General features: G+C 43.2%; 1 protein-coding gene across 2 annotated transcripts in view; it reads left to right on the top strand.

The window, feature by feature from the left end:
• FAM219A (family with sequence similarity 219 member A) overlaps positions 1 to 22022 on the top strand; it is a 114287-nt gene that overhangs the window by 47483 nt on the left and 44782 nt on the right. For both annotated transcript variants that reach the window (XM_089498024.1, XM_089498023.1), the window contains exon 2: positions 1014 to 1113. In XM_089498024.1, coding sequence (XP_089354150.1) covers positions 1014 to 1113 — 100 coding nt within the window. The remainder of the gene's footprint in view (positions 1 to 1013; positions 1114 to 22022) is intronic.

Here is a 22022-nt window from a genome sequence, read left to right as displayed (position 1 = left end):
TTTGAAAGAGCCATAGATGAAAGGCTAGGTTCTGAAAATTCTGTCTTAGGTTATTATGGGTAGGACACTCACAAGATTCAGTGCACTCTTGTATCATTGGCTTTTGCACAAAAGAAGTTCTTAGATGATTATGCCCACTGGTTATGATGGGAATTGTTACCTTCCCGACATTATTATTATTTATTATTATTAACCTTTATTTATAAAGCGCTGTAAATTTACACAGCGCTGTACATACAATCTTTTTAATTGGACGGTTCCCTGCCCTCAGGCTTACAATCTAAAAAGACACGACACAAAGGGAGTGGTGGTGGGGAAGGGGCCTCTCTAGTAGGATAATACATATAAAATACATAGCAATACAGGAAATGATTCAATAAAACAGGCAACAAAAGAACATCAAATAGCAAGTGACAATTATGCAATGCCTGGGAACGCTGCCCTGAACAGAATGGTCTTCAACTCCGTTTTGAAGCTGGTTAAAGAAGTGATGGCTCTTGCTCGCGGGGGAAGAAGGTTCCAGGAGTGAGCGGCAGCGAGTGAAAAGGGGCGAATCCGGGATGGGGCAGAGGAAATCCTGGGCTGAGACAGTAGACCTTGACTACCAGAACGGAGGGCCCTAGTGACAAATAAGGTCACTCTGTTGGTTTGAACTCTACATTAAGTTGTTGTTTTCTTGGTGCCCTAGGGGATCAACCTGAGTATTTTCTGCAGGCTGTTTACCATTTTAATAGAATTGCGATATATCGAGTATTTGAGTGGGTGATCCAGAGATACAACTTCCCCCCATTATTGTGTTTGCAGTTGCTGGGTGAGCCATCATAGACAGCTGAAGCTACTGCAACTTTAATGCACGATCTACCTTATGGTCTTTAGACTCTAAGAGCTAGAATATCAATCAAGGACACTTTTACAGCTGTCCCAGCAGTAATTTAAAAAGTAAGGGAATGTTAACTGTTGTGACATCTGCCCTGATTCAAGCATACCTAATGTTTCTATTTTTCTTTTAACAGGATCCAGCAGCAGCATCAATCTCTGACAGAGACTGTGATACAAGAGAGGGAGATACTGTAGCTATGAATTACAAACCATCCCCGCTACAAGTGAAATTAGGTAGGTTTTATGCATCTTTGCAGAAGGACTGGAGGACATCTATGTTTCAGATAGTTATCTGTGTACGATGCACACACTTCTTTTAATCACTTGGGTCCTATATCCATTTTTAAAATACGTATTTCCACTATAAACAACACCACACCAGTATTTTAAAAATTTAATCACAGATGTTTGACTAAAGTCAGTTGGTTAGAAACAGATAAACCCTCTGGGAGAAGAGGAGGTTGACACAAGCTCCCCAGCATGGAGGAAAGCTACAGATGGCTAATCCCAGTACCCGCTGTTAATAATACGCTACAGGTTAGCCATTGCTGTCTGTGCATCTAGCTAGTGTGGGAAGGGCCTCCACAGGCAAACAAGTCCTAAATTCCTTTCATTTTACTATTCCTGACCACAGGATCACAAATTGACTCTTGAATTACTACCATAGTTTACAGCAGTTTTCTGTACTCCTAAGTGATATTTCTTCTTTCCTCTTTGTACATTGTTTTCTGAGGGGATGATCCTACAAAACTCTTTGAGTGAGTTATAACTAGCCTGCATTATAAACTAAAGGTTTTCCCCCCCCATAGCCTCATATATTGCTTGTTTGGGATGATTTAATGTCCAAGTCCTTTATATATGTATGCATGTATCAGTTTATCATATCTGTTTGTTTGTTGCACTTAAATCCCTCCGTTTTCCCAGAATGAGACCTAAGGTAGCTTACAACAGTTTAACAAACAAAGACAGTAATAATACTGATTACAAAATATAAAAAATAGTTAAATATCAGTATCATTAGAAACATAATTGTTGTGTTGCATGCCTTCAAATCATTGCTGACTTTTACTGGCCAGATCATAGGATTTTCTTGGCAAATTTCTTCAGAGGGCTTTTACCATGGCCATCCTTTGCGGTTAAGAGAGTGTGACTTGCCTAAGGTCACCCAGTGGATTTACATGACTTAGCTGGGATTTGAACCCTGGTCTCCCAGAGTCCTAATCCAACACTCAAACTACTGCACCATGGTGGCCCTCCAAAAGCATGATTAAAACAGTTAGAACACTTTAAAATAAGTTTACAACATAGCTTCAGTAAAAAATTAAAAATGTGAAGAGTACAGCACATGACATTACCCACACACCACAACGCTATAGTTAAAATTCAGATGCTCTGCCTAAAGATAGGAGGGAGAGGAGCAATCAGACCTCATGTGGAAGGGAGTTCCACAGCCATGGAGAAGGTTCTCTCACAAGTCCTCATCAGCCACACCTGTGAGGGTGGTGGGACTATCACAAAGCCCTCCCCTGCAGATGCACACCCTGGTTTATATAATCTTCATTGATACCCCGTCTTTCCCCCTAAACTGTTTATAAATTAAAATACAACAGTTGACTATAAGGTCAACATTTAAGTGGAATTAAACTGGCAACTATATTTTAAAACCTATAGGTTAGAATAATAAATAGCAGCTTAAAAGAACTGTACAGTGAAAAATAAAAACAGTGCAGCACTCTCCTAATGGCTCTCCCTTTTAAAACCATCAATTCTCAGAAATCTGTCAAAGTAAAAAAAGTCTGCCTGCTGATGGAAGTACAGCCAGGAGCCAATAACCTTCTAGCCTCAGTAGGAAGGGATTTCCAGAGCCTAGGGACAAGAACTAAATGTTAATTAATTTATTTATTTGATTTGCTTTTGCTTAGAAAATTGCTCTCTTGCCATGGTAAATTAGATAGTCTTTCATGGTAAAGAGGCATAAGGGTTCAGCTGAACAGATCTAGAGTATGACATTCATAATGCCCAGTTAACTAAAAGCAAGTCAGAGCTCAGAGAACACAAAAGACACCAAGCTATTTCAGCATTACAAATTTGTCTGCAAGTCTGTTTTGTCAGGCAGCAGACTTTGGGAGCGACAGCAAATTCCCCAAAGTCTACATACTGTTTTAATGAAGTTCATGCCATCTGGTTTCTAACAACTCTATTGACATACCGTATTTTCCGGCGTACAAGACTACTTTCTGACCCTCTAAAACGGGGTCAAAAGTTGGGGTGGCATCTTGTACGCCGGTAAGAGCACTTACCTGGTTGTCCTGCCAGCTTCCAAAGCCCTCCGGAGCCCTTTGGAAGCCGGCGTTTGTGGGCATCAGGCCCCCTAAACTTGGCCTATAGTAGGCCAGGGCACTGCATGGATGCAAGGCAGGCTTTGCAGACCTCAGCAAAGGCCTGGGGTAAATAAAAATAAAAAAAGAGAGAGAGAAGGAGAGAGAGAGGGAGGAAGATAGAGAGGGAGAGAGAGGGAGAGATAGAGAGAGAGGGAGGGAGAGAGAGAGAGAGGGAGAGAGAGAGGGGGGGAGAGAGAGGGAGAGAGAGGGAGAGGGAGAGAGAGGGAGGGAGATAGATAGAGAGGGGGAGAGAGAGGGAGATAGAGAGAGAGAGAGGGAGATAGAGAGAGAGAGAGGGAGAGAGAGAGGGAGGGAGAGAGAGGGAGAGAGAGATGGAGAGAGAGAGAGGGAGGGAGAGAGACAGACAGACAGACAGACAGACAGACAGACAGACAGACAGATGCCGAGAGAGGGAGATAGACAGAGAGAGAGAGAGAAATAGATAGATAGAGAGAGAGAGAAATAGAGATAGATAGATAATAAATAATAATAATAATAAAAATTTTATTTTTATACCGCCCTTCCATAGATCAGGGCGGTTGACAGCAAAATATCAAACAACATATACATCAGGGTTAAAAACAATTACACACAAACAGAATAAAACCCCCGTTAGCCAGTCCTCTTTGCCACAGAAGAGGAAGGGAGGCCCACTGGACTTTAATCGGGGAATGCAAGCTGAAATAGAAAGGTTTTTAGGTCCTTTCTAAATTGGGCCAGGGAGGTGGCCGAGCGGAGCTCTGTGGGCAGCGTGTTCCAAAGGGCCGGGGCGGCGATGGAAAATGTCTTCCTCGCGGTGGAGGTCAACCTAGCCCCTGGCACCTTAAGTAGTTGCTGCCCAGATATTCTGAGGGTGCGGGACGGAATGTACGGGGAGAGGCGGTCCTTCAGGTATCCTGGGCCCAAGCCATTTAGGGCTTTATAGGTCATCACCAACACCTTATATTGTGCCCGGAAGCGAATAGGCAGCCAATGCAGATCTTTAAGCACCGGTGTAATATGGCTGGCCCTGGAAGTTCCAGTGACCAGCCTGGCTGCCATATTCTGTACCATTTGTAGCTTCCGGGTTTGGTATAAGGGTTGCCCCATGTAGAGTGCATTGCAGAAATCCAATCTCGAGGTTACCAGAGCATGTACTACCGTTTCAAGGTCCCTCTGGGCCAGGTATGGGCGCAGCTGGCGAATAAGCCGAAGCTGATAACAGGTGTTCTTGACCGTCGCATTCACCTGAGCAGTCAGGTGAAGCGACGAGTCAAGAAACACCCCCAGACTGCGCACAGAGTCCTTCACAGGGAGCGTGACCCCGTTCAGGACAGGTGGAACTACCACCATTCCTGGACCAGGGGAACCTATCACAAGTACCTCCGTTTTCTCTGGATTCAGCTTGAGTCGGTTTTCCCTCATCCAGCCCATTACTGACTCCAGACAGGCCACGAGAGAAGAGACACCATCCCCGGTCACTGCATCAGTCGGAGACATAGAGAAAATTATTTGGGTGTCATCAGCGTATTGATAACCCCGTGCCCCATGTCTCCGGATGATCTCTCCCAGCGATTTCATGTAAATGTTAAATAGCATGGGAGACAGAATGGCTCCTTGAGGGACCCCAGTTATAAGGGCCCTCTCATCGGAGCACACGTCTCCCAGCTGCACCATCTGGGACCTCCCAGAGAGGTAGGACCGGAACCACTGGAGCGCAGTGCCCCCGATTCCCACCTCTGCCAGGCGTCCCAGAAGGATACCATGGTCTATGGTATCGAAAGCCGCTGAGATGTCCAAGAGCACCAACAGGGACACGCTTCCCCTGTCGAGGCCCAGACGGAGATCATCGACCAAGGCGACCATGGCCGTCTCAACCCCGTAACCCGCCCGGAAGCCAGTTTGAAATGGGTCCAGATAATCCGTTTCATCCAAGACCGCCTGAAGCTGGATTGCAACCGCCCTCTCGATCACCTTCCCCAAAAATGGCAGCAGCGAAACTGGCCGATAATTGTTATGTACCAGGGGGTCGAGGGAGGGCTTTTTTAATAAAGGTTTTACTATGGCCAATTTTAGTTCAGATGGAAATTGCCCTTCCCTCAAAGACGTGTTAATAATCCGGCGTAGCAATAAAGTTACCGCCGGTCCCCCCTGGGCCGCTAGCCATGAGGGACAGGGATCGAGAGAGCAAGTTGTCTTCCGAACACTTCCGAGGATCTTGTCCACATCATCGGTACTTACCAACTCAAACCGATCCAGTTTAATGGAGTCCACGGAGGCTCTGGACGCCTCTACTCTAGGTTCTGCTTGAATGTTGGCGTTAAGACCTTCGCTTATCCGAGAGGTTTTATCCACGAAGAAGTTATTAAATTGGTCGCAGCAGGCCTTAGAAGGTTCAAGGATCTGGTTCGGGGCAGGAGGGAGCTGAGTTAGCTCCCTCACCACCCTGAACAACTCTGCTGGACGCGACTCCGCGGACGCGACACGAGCACCATAGAACGAGTTCTTAGCTGCTCATATCGCCTCTCCGTAGTCCTCTAACAGTTGGTGTAGGAGAGCCTTGTCGTCTAAGCGAAGGTGTTTCCGCCAACGGCACTCTAGCCGTCGCAGTTCCCGCTTCCTCGCCCGGAGATCTTCCGTATACCAGGGCTTACGTTTGGAAGCGGGCCTGAGAGGGTGCTTGGGAGCGATACTGTGTATAGCCCTAGACAGACCGGTATTCCAAATACAAGTCAGGGCATCAACAGAGTCGCCGTCACTTCCAACCATGTACCCCTCTAAAGCTTCCTGGAACCTTTTGGGTTCCATCAGCCTTCGAGGGTGGACCATCCTAACAGGTCCGCCACCCCCGGGGGGGATCTGGGTAGAGACCTTGATTTTTGCCTCCACCAGGAAATGATCCGTCCATGACAGGGGGGAAACATTAGTTATTTCCGCCCACGGATTTTCCGCATCCGAACAGAAGACCAAATCAAGAGTATTACCCGCACAATGCGTAGGACCCTCTATCAGCTGGGACAGGCCCATGGCCGTCATGGTATCCATGAATTCCCGAGCCGCACCGGGTGGAACATAGCTGGCCGTGAAGGAGATGTTGAAGTCACCCAGGACAAGTAGCCTGGGTGTCTCCAGCATCAGCTCAGCGACCAGCTGTGTCAACTCGTTAAGGGAGTCCGCTAGCGCACGGGGTGGCCGATACACTAACAGAATCCCCAGACTGTCCCTAGCCTTTAGGGTCAGGTAAATACACTCAATATAGGATGTCTGTCGGATGTGGTTCCTGGTGAGGGACAAGGTTTTCCTATGTATCAAGGCCACACCCCCTCCCCGCCCACCTAACCTGGGCTGGTCCTTCACCGAGAACCCAGCAGGCAGGGCCTGAGCCCACACAGCATCTCCTTCAGGCCCAAGCCAGGTCTCGGTAATGCAAGCCAGGTCGCAATTACTGTCCTCCAACAGATCATGGAGGATGTGGGACTTGTTAATCAACCTGGCATTGCACAGGAGCAGCGACAGGGTTTGTGGCATGGTTGGAGTGACCCTCAGGTCCCTTAGGTTGGGAGGGGGACAGGAAGGGGAGATAGATATGACGCATCGATCTCGCCTTCCCCTGGAACGCAAGCCCCTTCTCCCACCGCCATACCTCCCCCTGCCCCACACTACCTCAATGGGAGCTCCGCTCGTGACGATGTTATCCCTCTCCTCCCCAGCCCATGCATCCCCCACATCCATAACCTCCCCCCACCCCTCTCCAGCAATTAAGAGAGCAGAGGTTAGCCACCTCAGGCATCCTCTGCTCTATGGCTAACCCACAACCTCCCTAACCCGATAAAAACTGCGCAGTTGCGCAGCTGCGCGGTGGTAACGCTGCGGAGTTCCGCAGCGGTCCCCTATGCAGTCCGTGGGCGGCACTCCTGGGGCGGTGCGCAGATGCACACCTCTGACACCCCGGGAGGAGGCCGCCCGGCAGAACGCGGCTCCGGCAGCGACGGTGGTCCGGTGAGGAGGCGGAGGGGGCGTGGCAGTAAGGTCCGGTTGCCCGGCTTTATGCTCGCCGCTCTCACCTGGCGAGCCTCCTCCTTGCCTTCCCCCCAGGTGTTCCTTAAAGGGCCCTCTCACCAACTGCCGCCAAACGCCAAAGCAGCTGTAAGAGTTCCGCAGCGGTCCCCTATGCAGTCCGTGGGCGGCACTCCTGGGGCGGTGCGCAGATGCACACCTCTGACACCCCGGGAGGAGGCCGCCCGGCAGAACGCGGCTCCGGCAGCGACGGTGGTCCGGTGAGGAGGCGGAGGGGGCGTGGCAGTAAGGTCCGGTTGCCCGGCTTTATGCTAGATAGATAGATAGATAGATAGATAGATAGATAGATAGATGAGAGAGAGAGAGAGAGAAATAGAGAGAGAGGGAGGGAGGGAGATAGATAGATAGATAGATAGATAGATAGATAGATAGATAGATAGATAGACAGACAGACAGACAGACAGACAGACAGACAGACAGACAGACAGACAGACAGAGATGGATGGATAGATGGATGGATAGATAAGAAAGAGAGAGAGAGAGAGAGAGAGATAAGCAAGCAGGCAAGCAAGCAAGCAAGCCAAGATTAGAGAACGAGTTGGGGTAAATGCAGTGATGTTTTTTAAATTTTTATTTGATGTGCATTGGAAGAGGGGTGGTCTTATACGGCAAGTATATCCCAAACTCTATATTTTAACTGGAAAAGTTGGGGGTTGTCTTATACGCCCAGTCGTCTTATACACCGGAAAATATGGTACATCACCTCAGTTCAATCTTGTAGGCCTGTCTGATTAACAAATCCAATGACATAAGAAAATAAAACACATATTAGAATTCATGTACCTGTATGAATGTGAAAGCAGCTGAGATCTGTTAGATGTGCCACAAACTCATTATGTTTTTCATACATCCTATTTATGTAGAGTGTGTGTGTGCTCAAAGTGCTTCACATGCATTATTTTGGTCAATATGGGAATAAGTACCGGAGATCTGGGACTGTGGCAAAGTAACTTGTTAAACTCATGGGTTTGCACAGCTGAGATTTGAAGATGGAGACTTCTTAGTGAACAAGTTACCATATACACTCATGTATAAGTTGATCTCATATAGTCGAGGGCAGTTTTTGGGTTCAAAATCATGGATTTTGATATGACCCATGGATAAGTCGAGGGACAAACACTGGAGCATGTTACAAAAGATCTAAAGGGGGAAACAAAGCACTACTTCCCTCCCTATATTTCCCTCTCTGGACCTCTCCCAAGGGTCACAGTCTTGGCATGGAAAAGGGGAAACAAACCTCAGCGCGCGCGCACACACACACTTCCCCTTACCAAAAGCATCTCCAAGGCTCATGGCTTGCAAAAGGGAGGACAGACCCCACTCTCTCTCTCCTCTTTACCCTCAGGACTCCCAGGGCTCATGGCTTGCAAAAGGGAGGACAGACTCCACTCTCTCTCTCTGCTTTTTACCCCCAGTACACCCAAGGCTCATGGCTTGCAAAAGGGAGGACAGACCCCACTCTCTCTCTGCTCTTAACCCCCAGACTCCCAAGGCTCATAGCTTGCAAAACAGGGTACAGATCTTTCTTTCTCTCTGCCCTTCACCCCCAGGGTCTTCAGGTTCATGGTTTACAAAACTGGATACAAGCTTGGACATACTTTCTGTGTGTTTGTCTGCCTTGCCTCAGCAGCTGCCTGTTAGCTCTGGTTGTGCGAGAAAGCTGAGAGGGATGACAAACACACATGTACACGGGGAGAGAGAGAGAGAGAGAGTACAGCGTGTCAGGGATTCAAATGGGGAGCTGTTACATGGCTACAGAGGCAGGTGGGCACTTCTTCTTTCAGGAAATTTATAAGCATTAACATATGTGTAATTAATGTTTAGAATGTTTAGGAGGTAATGTAGGAGAATGTATAGTGTTGTGAATTCTTTTGTTGTTATTGTTGTTCTTTTCTTTTCTTTTTTTCTTTTTTGTTGTGTTATGTTTTAGGTATATATGAGTTAAGTTCTGTCAATTAAGTTATGTGTATTATTGGTTGTGTTTTATGTATTATTAAATGATATAATCTTTAATTTAAAAAAAAGGAAATTTATAAGCATTAACTTATTGCCCCGTATATAAGTCTTCCCATGATTTTGGAGTCCATATTGGCACATAAATTTCTCGAATTATAGTCGAGTATATATGGTATGTCTCTGAATCACTAGCTCTTTAGCTTTTATATCTTTCTTCTTTCACACCTCCCAATGTGAGGTGCATCTTTTGCTTTCCTTTTCATTGCTCCCCTTATCTTCTCTGTAAGAAAATACAGTTTAATACAAATGGAATGTAAAATGCTCTTCTCTCCTCTGCCCATGATTTGATTGTACAGCGCAAGTATACAATCTTTGTCATATCTGACCAGATAAATGGAATAAACTAAAATAGTTGTGAGTCTCACAATGCTGTTCAGCTGCAAGCTCACCTTGGGCTACTGCTAGAACATTTCCTGCTGGGGCACTGACGTGTTATGCCTTAAACTGCAGTCTATAAACAGAAATAATTTCTCCTGGCTGTGTATTAGTGTCACTTGTCTGCCTTTTCCTTTTCTAGGGCTTCTTTTGAATTTCTTTGCTTGTCTGTATAGTGCAGGATCAAGCACCACTTTTCAACAAGAGGATCACATAGAGGACAGCAACTACATTTGTGCATATACCTCATTAACGTAATATACTTATTGAAGCCCCAATTTCTGCATTATGTTTTTTATTTCTGTTCTTTGCCAGGAGCCATTTTAATGTGTTAAAATACACAAGGTCTACCAAAGTTTTTCTCTGCAAGTGCACAGTGTCCCCCTCAGGTAGCTGGACACTGGGTTGCTTGGTTCAGAACTGAATTGGTGCATGATTCCAACTGTTCAGTGTCAGTAGGACTCGGGAGACTTTAGTGACCTCAGGTTAATAACTATCTTCGCTGTTTAAAGGATGCCTTTATAGATATCAGAAAAAAGTGAGATGTTTGGGTAGGTAGCACAGAGACAGCACAGACTGACTTGCACACGCGATGTAGCAAAAGTGTCTGCCTTTTCTGTGGAATGGTATTGATCCAACAAGGATACTAAATTGCTGGGCTGACTGGAAGAGGAAATAAGGAAAGGAAATACTAATCGCAGCCCATTCAGAAGGTAACACACTGAAGACATTAAAAATAATCGCCTCATGTTTGTTTTAGTCCTTGAATGATGGATCCCTGACAGGGGTCACAAATGCCCCCCTTTCTTCTCCAAGTGTCCAAGACTAGACATCATTCTTCCTCAAGAGCACCCTTGTCCTCTGAGCATTATGCTGCTGAGTTAAATAACCACCAAAAGTGGGGAGTGGGGCTATAATAAAATCCAGACTGTACCCAACAGCAGGTCTTTCAACATAACTGGGAGTGTTGTCTCCCACCCCATCCACTCCTCTTTGAAAAACAAGTATAGAATGAACTCCTTAACACCTACTGCTACAGGAAGAGTCATGCTTCCCATATGTCAGGTAATAGTAATAGTTTAGCAATCTGTGTTAATAGCCTAAGAAATATATGGAATTCATCTACTAAACAAAAAATGATCTGTCACTAAAATCATCCTCTTTCAGAGAACTGGACGTTAGCCAGTACTTGTATAACAATAATTACTCATTTATTTTAAAACATTTATATTCCACTAAACAGCACAAAAGTCTACTCTCAGTCTTAACAATCAGTAAAAACCTCAGGTTACAAACTAGGAAAATGCAACAAAGAGCCTAGGGTGGGGAAGGGGAAGCAAGAACTCTTCAGCAACAATTCTAAATGTTAAACAATTCTGGAAAACTAGCAGGTATCATAGTAACCAATGATGGAAATTAGCTGCTCGTGAGTTCTTAAAACAGGCTTTGGTGAGAGCTTCAGAAAATAATCCAGTGGCCTTCTTTAGTCTTGCAGTGTACATAGCCCCTGGGCCTTCTGAAATCTAGTTGGAATCTGTTGGCTTTTTGTCAGTCGCATCACTGCAAGTAAGATTCAGGATGTCCAGATGATATCACCACTACCACAAAGCAGATAGTCCTATTTCTCTTCCTCATGGGGCAGTTAGTTCAGGTGGCTTCTCCCCCCCCCCCCCCATGAAATGATTTACATTCGCTCCAGATCACATTATTATACATATAATTTGTTTCATTCCATTCATATGACCATTATAAGCTTTTAAATTGTCTCAAATTTTAAATTAAGATCTGCTTCACCTATCCGTGGTCCTTATTTATTATCCCACAATTTCACGACCTCCTTCCACTTACCTTCATATTGTTGGGTTGCTTTATTATTTTCATGCATTGATAGAGTTTCTAGAATTGCTAAATCGTTCAATTTTAAGATCCATTCCTCTACTGTTGGTATTGCATTTAATTTCCAATATTTCGCATACGTTATCCAGGCGGCAGTAATCATATAAAGCAAAACACTCACTTCATCCTGTATCAAGTTATCAGATATTATATCTGTTATATTTAACAGGAAAAGTTCAGGTCCTAATGGTATCTTTTTTTAAGGTTAAAAAAAAAAAGTTCAGGTGGCTTCTGAAGGGCGAAGAGGAGGCCATCACAGTTGGTGAAACCTGCAGCAAATGGAGGTAGTCATCCCATTTTATACAATGGGACAAGAAAATTACAGACTTTCCAGTGTAACAACTGTCCCCAGTAAATGGGTTCAAAGCATGGTTAAAGCTTGGTTCGTAGAATCATACAGTGGACCTTTGTTATACGCTGGGGTTTGGTTCCAAGATCCCTGTGTATAACAAAATCCGTGGATGCTCAAGTCCCATTAAATATAATGACATAGCAGAATGGTGTCCCTTATAAAAATGGAAAATCAAGGTTTAATATTTGAAATTTATTATTTTTTTAACATTTTCAAACCATGGATGCTTAAATCCGTGTATAAAAAATCTGTGTAAAAGAAGGGCCGACCGTATAATGCTAGAGTTGGAAGAGACTCCAAGGGCCATCCAGTCCAACCCTCTGCCATTCAGGACACATTCAAAGCACGCCTGACAGATGGCCATCCAGCGTTTGCTTAAAGATCTCCATAGAAGGAGACTCCACCATTCTCTGAGGGAGTGTGTTCCACTGTCAATCAACTCTTACCATCAAGAGGTTCTTCCAAATGTTGAGGTGGAATCTCTTTTCCTGTAGCTTGAATCCACTACTCTCGGTCCTAGTCTCTGGAGCAGCAGAAAAGAAGCTTGCTCCATCTTCAATATTACTTCCTTTCAGATATTTAAACAAGGCTATCATGTCACCTCTTAACCTTCTTTTCTCCAGACTAAACATATCCAGCTCCTTAAGCTGTTCCTCATAGGACTCGATGGTTTCCAGACCTTTCACCATTTTGGTCACCCTCCTCTGGACACATTTCCAGCTTGTCCACATCCTTCTTGAATTGTGATGCTCAGAACTGTACACAATATTTTAGGTGAGGCGTGACCCAAGCAGAATACAGTGGTACTCTTACTTCCCTAGATCTAAACACTGTACTTCTGTTGATGCAGCATAGAATTGCATTGATTTTCTTAGCTGCTGCATCGCATTGCTGACTCACGTTCAGCCTGTGGTCCACTAAGACTCCTAAATTCCTTCCACATGTACTGCTGTCAATCCAGCTGTCCCCCATCCTGTATCTGTGCATTTCCTTTTTACTGCCCAAGTGTAGTATCTTACATTTCTCCTTGCTGAAATTCATTTTGTTAGTTTTGGCCCAGCTTTCTAATTTATTAAGATCATTTTGAATTCTGATCCTGTCCCTTGGGCTGTTAGCTGCCCCTCTGCAAATTTGATAAGCATGCCAAGGCAAACCCCTTCTGGACAACGTTTGCCAAGAAACTCCCATGATAGGATCGCCATAAGAAACAACCTGAAGGCACACAATAGCAAATTCCATGAATGCAAAGCAGGGGAATGAGAAAAATGAAACTTTCACAATGGTAGAAACCATGACAAAGAGCAAGAGAGTTGTTTTGGGATTATTCATTCTGCTTCCAATGATCAGAAGTCAGAACTGAGCAGTAAAGTTGCAAAGCAGTGTGAAATTATTCAGTATGACAAAAAGCCAGTATGTGAGAACTCTCTACACACTTTACACACATTCTGGTAAGCGCTCAGTTGTCTGGTATACCCAAGAAAATATTTTTGGAAAAGGACTAAATCTAAAACAGCAACCATTATAATGACATTAAATAAATGTTTAGCACAACATAGAATTCCAGTGAAAGAAAGAAAGTAGATAGGAATCCCCCCCCACACACACACACACACTTTGACACATTAGAACTTGGGGACACCCAATAAAATTTATACCAGATTTGGAACAGGCAAAAGATTGTGTGCAAGTGGGTGTCAAGGGAAATAAGGTAGAAGTCAGTGGGACAAGAAACTGGACAGCAGTCTGAAGGGACACAGAAGCCTGGGAGAAAATCTAGCAGCAGCAGAATTATAAGATAAGTACTTAGGAAAGATGTCAGCAGAGGCTGAGATTATTTGAGGCCACAAGTATGAGAAGTGCAGCAAATGAGGAGATAAAAACTCATGAGACAGCCTTCAAGAAAGAGCAACAACACATGTGGTGGACCTGAAGTGACAGAATTCTCTGGGGCAGAGTGAACACTGTAGGAAAAGTTTCAAGAAAATATTCAACACGCAAGAACCATCCCAGAAGGAAGACAACAACATTGTGTCCTAAGAACAAGTCAGTGAGGTATCTGGAGTGGAGCTTATGGTTGATTCTGGAGTAGAACTTGTGCTTTTCATAGCCAGCTTCTTGAAGCCAGAGTAATATCTTTGTTGGATGATGCCTTGAATAAGAAAACATTATCATCCTGAAATCAATAAAACATCAAGCTTGTGTTCTCCCTCCTGTATAGAATATGTTTTTCTCCTGTTATTTGTTCTATAATTTTAAATAAATTTATTATCTCTTTCTCTAATTATTTGAACCTCCTGACTAGCTTCATGAATAAGGGAGAACATGTAATTAGGCACACAAATATATGCTATGATGGCAGCAGTCGTAGACCAAGGGATGCTAAGCTGGTGGAATAAGCTTCCACTCTGGTATAATCACTAGTCCTTCACCAAAGAGGTGCTCTTCACAAATCAATCCTTGGTGATGTAACACTAACACCACATCCCCGGACTTCCACAAACAGATGTCCCACAGTGGAGCCTTAATAGGTATAAAAATGTTTTTTGCTGTTGTTAACTGCCTTTGTGTCGATCTCGACCCATGGCGGCCCTACCGATGAGACATCTCCAGGCCCCCCTGTTCACTACTGCTCTGCCCAGCTCCTGCAAACTCATATTCATGGTCTCTTTAATAAAGTCCATCCATCTAGCATGTAGACTTCCTCTCTTTCTTCTTTCTACTTCCTCCTACCTTTCCCAACATTATTTCCCAACTATGGAAAAATTACCCATGTCTTCTCATGATGTGTCCAAAGTATGACAATCTAAGTTTTGTCATCTTGGCTTCTAGGAATATTTCTGGCTTGATCTACTCTAGGAGCCATTTGTTTGTCCTTCGGCTGTCCGTGGAATCCTCAGCACTCTTCTCCAGCACTTCATCTCAAATGAGTTTATTTTCCTCCTATCTTTTTTCTTAACTGTCCAGCTCTCACATCTATCCATGGTAATAGGGAATACAGTGGCTTGTATGATTCTGACTTTTGTGTTGAGTTGTATGTCTTTGCATTTTAGGATCTTTTCTAGTTCTTTCATAACCGCCCTCCCTATTCTTAATCTTCTGATTTGCTGGCTGCAGTCCCCGTGCCGAACAATGTTTGATTCCAGATATGAGAATTCTTTTACTATTTCTATTTCCTCATTGTCTAGTTTGAATGTGTGTAAGTTATCTGTGGTCATTATTTTTGGTTTTTTTTATGTTCAACAGTAAGCATGCCTTTGCACTTCTTCTTTGATCTTCCTAAGTAGTTGTTCCAGATTTGTGAGGTTTTCTGCTAGGCACCAGCATATCACAGATTATTGATATTTCTTCCTCCTATTTTCACTCCTCCCTTTTCCGTGTCCAGGCCTGCTTTCCTTACAATATGTTCTGCATATAAGTTGAATAGGTAGGGTGATAGGATGCAGCCTTAGAATCATAGAGTTGGAAGAGACCCAAGGGCCAACCAGTCCAACCCCCTGCCATGCAGGAAATCCAAATCAAAGCATCCCTGACAGATGGCCATCTAGCCTCTGCTTAAAGACCTCCAAGGAAGCAGACCCCTTTGTCTGATCCCTTTGCCAATTGGGAACCATTCTGTTTTCTCGTGTTCTGTCCTGACAGATTCCTCATCAGGACTGTCAGATGTATTGGCACCCCCATGTCTTTAAGGGTGTTCCATAGCCTTTCATGATCTATGCAGTCAAAGGCTTTGCTATAGTCTATAAAGCACATGCTGATTTTCTTTTGGAATTCCCTGCTGTACTTCATTAGCCATCGTATATTTGCAGTGTGATCCCTGGTGCCCCTTCCTTTCCTGAACCCTGCTTGGACCTCTGAGATTTCTCTCTCCATGTTTGGTTGGAGTCTATGTTGAAGTATTTTGAGCATAATTTTGCTTGTGTGGGAGATTAGTGCTATGGTTCTGTAGTTGCTACAGTCTCTTTTGTCTCCTGTTTTGTGGATGGAGAAGTATACTAATCTTTTCCAGTTTGTTGGCCATCACTTTGTTTTCCATATATGTTGGCATATGTTGGTTAGCAATAGAGTTGACTGTCAATCTGAATTGCAGCAGTTCTATTGGAATATCATCTGTTCCTAAGGACATATTTTTGCCATTTCTTTTATTGCAGCTTACACTTCACTTTTTAGAATTTGAGGTTCATCTGCATATGACTTTGTAGAACTTGAGTTTACCAAAAGTTAGGCAGTAGCTCACCGTTGTTTGTGGGTGGTGCACTTTTGGCTGTATTTATTGGTATTAGAACATAATGAATAAACAGTATTAACAAAGGACAACTACCATCCATCAGGGGGACCAGATGCAACTCCAACACACACACATTTTTCAAGGTAAAAATAGTCACTTGTGTCCCTGCAGGTTTCTAGGGTGTTGGTACTGGGATTTCAAAAATAAGTAGGTATGGCCCACTGAGTCCAGGGAAGTGTGAAAATGCCCTCCAGATCTACCAGAGTAGCTCATACCTGTATTAGAATATACATGAGAAAACTCAAAGAGGAGAGGAAGTTGTCTTTGTTCTTTGCTTGTATTCCAACTAGGATACTGTAGACCTTTTTGTAATCAAGCAAGGCTGTTCTTACTTTGATTGTTCCATCCCCAAAAGGATTTTGTTTTGTTTTATTTGTTTCATTTTTTATTTCTGTGGAGTCAGAAAAGGTACAAAACAAATACAAATAGTCATTAAGTTGTAGCACCTTTTGTAGAGGAAATGGCTAAATCTGTTGCTATGCCTTAGTTTAGAGAAGGCAACTAAAGAGGATACAACTGTTTTTCTCAATTGTACAAATCATCTAAAATCATTCTTTCTCTGCCTGATGATGGATGGAAATCAAAATTAATCATTAGCAGTGGTTAAAGGTGAAAGGAAGCTGTTTTGAAACAATTATTAATTATTAGTAAATTCACTACTGTAATTTTTGATGACAGCTGAAGGTAACAATGTCATTTTTACAGATTATATAACTTCACGGCAGAGTGAAGTGCTATCTAAAGTGCTATCAATCAAGATTATTTTAGTCAAATATTCCATTGTAAAATTTATTATGTTTCAGGAGCAACCATACTGCCTGCTGATTGCTGTAACAATTAAATCATATTGGTTTGCTGAAAAACAGAGTCTTTAATTAAATTAGAGGCATAATCCAAAACCTTAGCCCTGCACCCCACAATGTCTTCTTAAAAATATGATGTATTCCCACTAAAGGCAGATCCAGACAAATAGAAAAGTCACAGATTTTTTTCCTGTTCTTTCCAGTTTTATTCTGAGTTAAAATAAAATAAACAGGAATAAGATTTAGGTCTTCCTGGATGTACCTAAATGGGAAAGAATCTCCGCGAAGCAAAGAGGAATCTTTTGTGAAAATGTGTTTAGGATTATGCTGTAATAAATACCTAAACTTTCCAGAAACTAAGGGATGGCAATTTCTGGATTAGCGTTTCTCCATGAAATGAAGCAGTGAATCCATTATAACTGGTTGGTGGGCATAAAATAATGATTAGATCATCAGAATGTTCTGAATTAGTTTAAATTTATTGTATACGATAGAGTCATGGAGTTGGAAGAGAAATCAAGGACCATCCAGTCCAACCCCTTACCATGCAGGAACTCACCATCAAAACACCCCCGAGAAATGGCCATCCAACCTCTGTTTAAGGATCTCCAAAGAAGGAGACTCCACCACCCTCCAAGTGAGCATCTTCCACTGTCAAACAGCTCTTATTATTAGGAAGCTCTTCCTAATGTTGAGGTGGAATCTCTTTTCCTAGGCTTACATCCATTGGTCTGGGTCCTATTCTTTGGACCAGCAGAAAACAAGCTTGCTCCCTCCTCAATATGACATCCCTTCACTTAGAGCACTCTTACTGATCACCAGTAACTGGCAATCATACCACCTCTTAACTGTCTCTTCTCAGGTTAAACATTCTCAGCTCCCTAAGTCTCTCCTCATAGGGCATGGTTTTCAGACTCTTCACCATTTTGGTCACCCTTCTCTGGACACACTCCAGCTTGTCAACATTTTTTTTTTAATTTTGGTGCCCAGAACTGGACATAGTATTCCAGGTGAGGCCTGACCAAGCCAGAATAGGATGGCACGATTGCTTCCATTGATCTAGAATCTATAGTTCTGTTGATGCAGTCTACAGTCACATTGGCCTTTTTAGCTGCCTCATCACACTTTGTTCAACTTGTGGTCTACCAGAACTCCTAGATCCCTTTCTCATGTAGTGTTGTTAAGCCAGGTGTCCCCCATCCTATACAGTTGGCCCTCTTTATCCACAGATCCTTTATACACTGATTCAAGTATCCACGGCTTGAAAATATTTAACAAATATATAAATTTCAAGTATCAAACCTTGATTTTCCCATTTTATATAAGGGACACCATTTTGCTATGCCATTGTATTTAATGGGACTTGAGCATACATGGATTTTGTTATTCACGGGGGTTCCTGGAACCAAACCCCAGCAGATAACAAGGGTCCACTGTACTTGTGCATTGTATCTTTTCTGCCTAAGTGCAGTACCTTACATTTCTCCCTGTTGAAGTTTATTTTGTTAGTTTTTGTCCATCTTTGTAATCTATGAAGGTCATTTTGAATTAGCTACTCCTAAATTGGTATCATCTGCAAATCTGATAAGTATGCCCTCTATTCTTTGATCCAAGTCATTGATAAAGATGTTGAATAGCTCTGGGCCCAGACAGAACCCCACTGGACACCCCACTGGTCACTTCTTTCCAAGATGAAAAGGAACCATTGCTGAGCACCCTTTGGGTTCGGCCAGTCAACCAATTATTAATCCACCTAACAGTTGAATTGTCTAGCCCACATTTTACCAGCTTGTCTGCAAGAATATCATGGGGGGGGGGGCCTTGTCAAAGGCCTTGCTGAAATCAAGATATGCTATGTCATTTGTATGCTGCCTTGAGGTCTCATAATATAGGATGTTACATAAATATTTAATAATAATAGTTGAGCCAGGTGACATGGCTCAATAGTTAAACCAAGAACTAGTGCCCTATGGTTGTGAGAAGCCTACAATGGTTTGCAAGTCCCTGGATTTTCTAGAGTTGAATTCAGACTTACTCATTCCTAGAGTAGATGCTTTTAGTTTGCTGGATGTAAGGAGAATGCATGCAAAAGATTCCCGGTCTAGCTCCAGTGTCTCCAAGTGTCCTCACCAAATGAGGAGAGGTTGGTGGTTATAAGAGAAAGGACCTTTTTAGTGGTGACAACTTTTCTGTAGTAAGGTAGGGCTTTAAGAGACTTCTGTCTGAAACCTGGATAGCTGGTCCTAGTAATTTAATAAATTTCACTGGATGAACGAGTGACCCACCTTTATTTAATTACCACAGATTTAGAGCATACAGAAACCAGGGTGCTCTGGGTAGTGTGCAATACGTTAAATATTAAATGCAAACAGTGAAACAATGAATAAAAACAGTACATAATAGAAGCAAGATTAAACCAGCAGCAAAGAGCACATAAAACCAAAATGAACTACAGTCACCCCTCCCAACTTCTGGGGGATCCATTCTGGACTCCCCCCACACGAAAATGGCGACAAGCATATGTGCGAGTCCCATAGAGAATAACGGCATGTGCATGGGTGCACCCATTTTAAAGATAGCAGCTCATCCTTCCCGCAAAGAGCAAGACCACGGACTCCAAGTCCACATATATGGAGGGACAACTGTAAAATCAAAATAGAAAAGTATTAAGGCCTTAAAATAGTCAAAGCAATTCTTTAAATGCCTGAAAGAATGAAACAATCTTCACCTGACCCCCTGGGTTGCCAGATTGAAAACTGGATAGGGCTCCTGTACCTTTATTGGTTGTGCATAAGAAAGAAATTTAGCAGATATTGCTTGTCACACAACCAGGTTACAATACTGGCTGAAATTCCCTCTTCTACAGGAGCCCTTTCAAGTTTTCATTCTTGCAAATCAAATTTAATTCTTGCATATCCTTTGTAGCCCCTTTTTTAAAAATGGTGACAAGAAGTGATGTCATGTCACTTCCTGGTTCCATTTTGAGAGGGACTGTAGCAGAAAACAGAGATATTAAGGGAGCATTGGGTTCTGTGGGTTGTATTGGTGGCATGGGAGCGTTTCCATGTGTTGTTATATAATTGGAGGATTTGTTCTTCCATTATTAGGCAAAAATTTGCCTGGAAATTCACATCTTTTTTTTAAATGATATGTAGAGAGGTTGCAGGGCTTGGAGGAACTAGTGATGGTTTGAGGGACTGTGGGTATGGATCTAGGGGCCACATGGGACCTGCAGATTGCCCTTTGCCCATCCCTAGAGCTCAGGAGCTAAAAGTGGCTCTTCCAATTTGGTCCAGAAACAGATTGGTAGCCAAATGTCAAAGTACTGGCATCATAATTGTATCAGCCAGTCCCAGTTAGCAACCTGGCTGGCCTGTTTTGGACTAACTGAAGTGTCTGGACTGTTTTCAGAGCCAGGTTCATGTCTAATACAGCACAGCAATCCAACTAGGAAGCTACCAGAACAAGTCCAGGTTGTTTCATGGCTAGGACAGAAGGCATTCTTAGGCCACAGAGGCTTTCTATGCTTCTAATGGCAATAATGGATCTAAAAGTACCCTGAAAGTACGAACATAATCTTTTCAGGCAAGTGACTCTATATCTAGAACAGACTGAACATTCAACCAGACAGACAAATCACCCACAACTAATATCTCTCTTGTCTGGAGTGGGTCTCAAGGCTGCTTCCTGTGTTCTTAAGAGGGTTGTGGAGAAGGAAATAAATGGCTAGAGAAATCAATGCCATTTTTATCTTCTGTTGAAACTGTAAGTACTGAAATGCTCCTAGCATCTTCTGGCACAAATCAATTAGTGCTGATGAGCTATTTTTGGGACCAAGCTTCATGAGTGAAGGATGCTATAATTCATCTGCTGATTCCTAGGCTCCTAGCTTGTATCCTAAAGCTGATTAGCTTGTCTGTATTCAGAACTGCTTGTTGGCATTGCATTCTTTTTCACCGGTTACAGTTCTCTTCCCTTGGAACTGTCATCTCTTTTTAGCTTGGTACCTTTAAGACATAAAATGACTACTGTAAAAGCCACGGTTGACTCTGGAGATCAGCACTGCTAAATTCTCCCTAGAGTTCTCCATACCTAGAAAAGGCCCCTCTCAAAGGGTGGGAGGGCTGAGCACAGAGGTCAAATAATGTGGAGCCTCCTGTACTTCTTGATACTGATAGTGTGCATTTGGGCTGAAGAAGACTAAAGCAGCTTTCCTCAAATTCATGCCCTTTGGGTATTGGGCAGCAATGAACAAGAGTTATACTGCTGGCCAGGGATGATAGATGTTTTAGTTTGACACACCTATTGAGCATCAGGTTAGGAAGGAGTCACTTATTACATAAGCATGTACTATTTAGCATCCTTGCTGCCAGTCATGGGATCAGTCTGCTTGGTTCTTTTGAACCCATCTTTTGCTTTCCTGACAGTCATTTCTGTAGTCCTGAGTAGAGAATGAGGAATCCAGCTTCAACATCTTCTGTCATCTTCGTTATTTTATTATGTCTCTAGGCTTGTTCAAGCTCAAACGTCAGTCACACACACCTACATGCAAGATGCTGAAGAATACTTAGCCTTTCACAGTGCTCCAAAGGAAAGTGGTAACAGTGGAAAAACTCTGATCATAAAGTGTCTGTTACTTTAACAGTCCAAAAATTTGCCCCCTTAGTGTGTTCCCAGTGAGGGAAATTCTGGGTTAATTGCCCCATTAGGAAGAAATTACAGAAATTATTATATTCTGTCTAACTCGCAGTTCCTCTTCTCACCCACACCTTTTGACTCTAGGAAGATGCCATTGTTGGGATGTTTCATTGACTGTTTGAAGGGCATGATCTACTACAGCTATAAAACTATAGCTTTTCTCTGGTTTTACTGGATTGAAAATGGACTGCATCTTATGAGCAACTTTCCTGAACAACTGAGGCTTCCTGTTATAATGTGACACCATGGATACAATCATGAAAGTTAAATTCCAGAATTAT

This window comes from Sceloporus occidentalis, unplaced genomic scaffold (genome assembly GCF_023333645.1).
Source record: "Sceloporus occidentalis isolate IW3139 unplaced genomic scaffold, rSceOcc1.0.p SCAF_1, whole genome shotgun sequence".
Taxonomy (NCBI): Eukaryota; Metazoa; Chordata; class Lepidosauria; order Squamata; family Phrynosomatidae; genus Sceloporus; species Sceloporus occidentalis.
The sequence above is the reverse complement of the archived record's forward strand: the minus strand, read 5'-3'. Positions and strand labels throughout refer to the sequence as shown.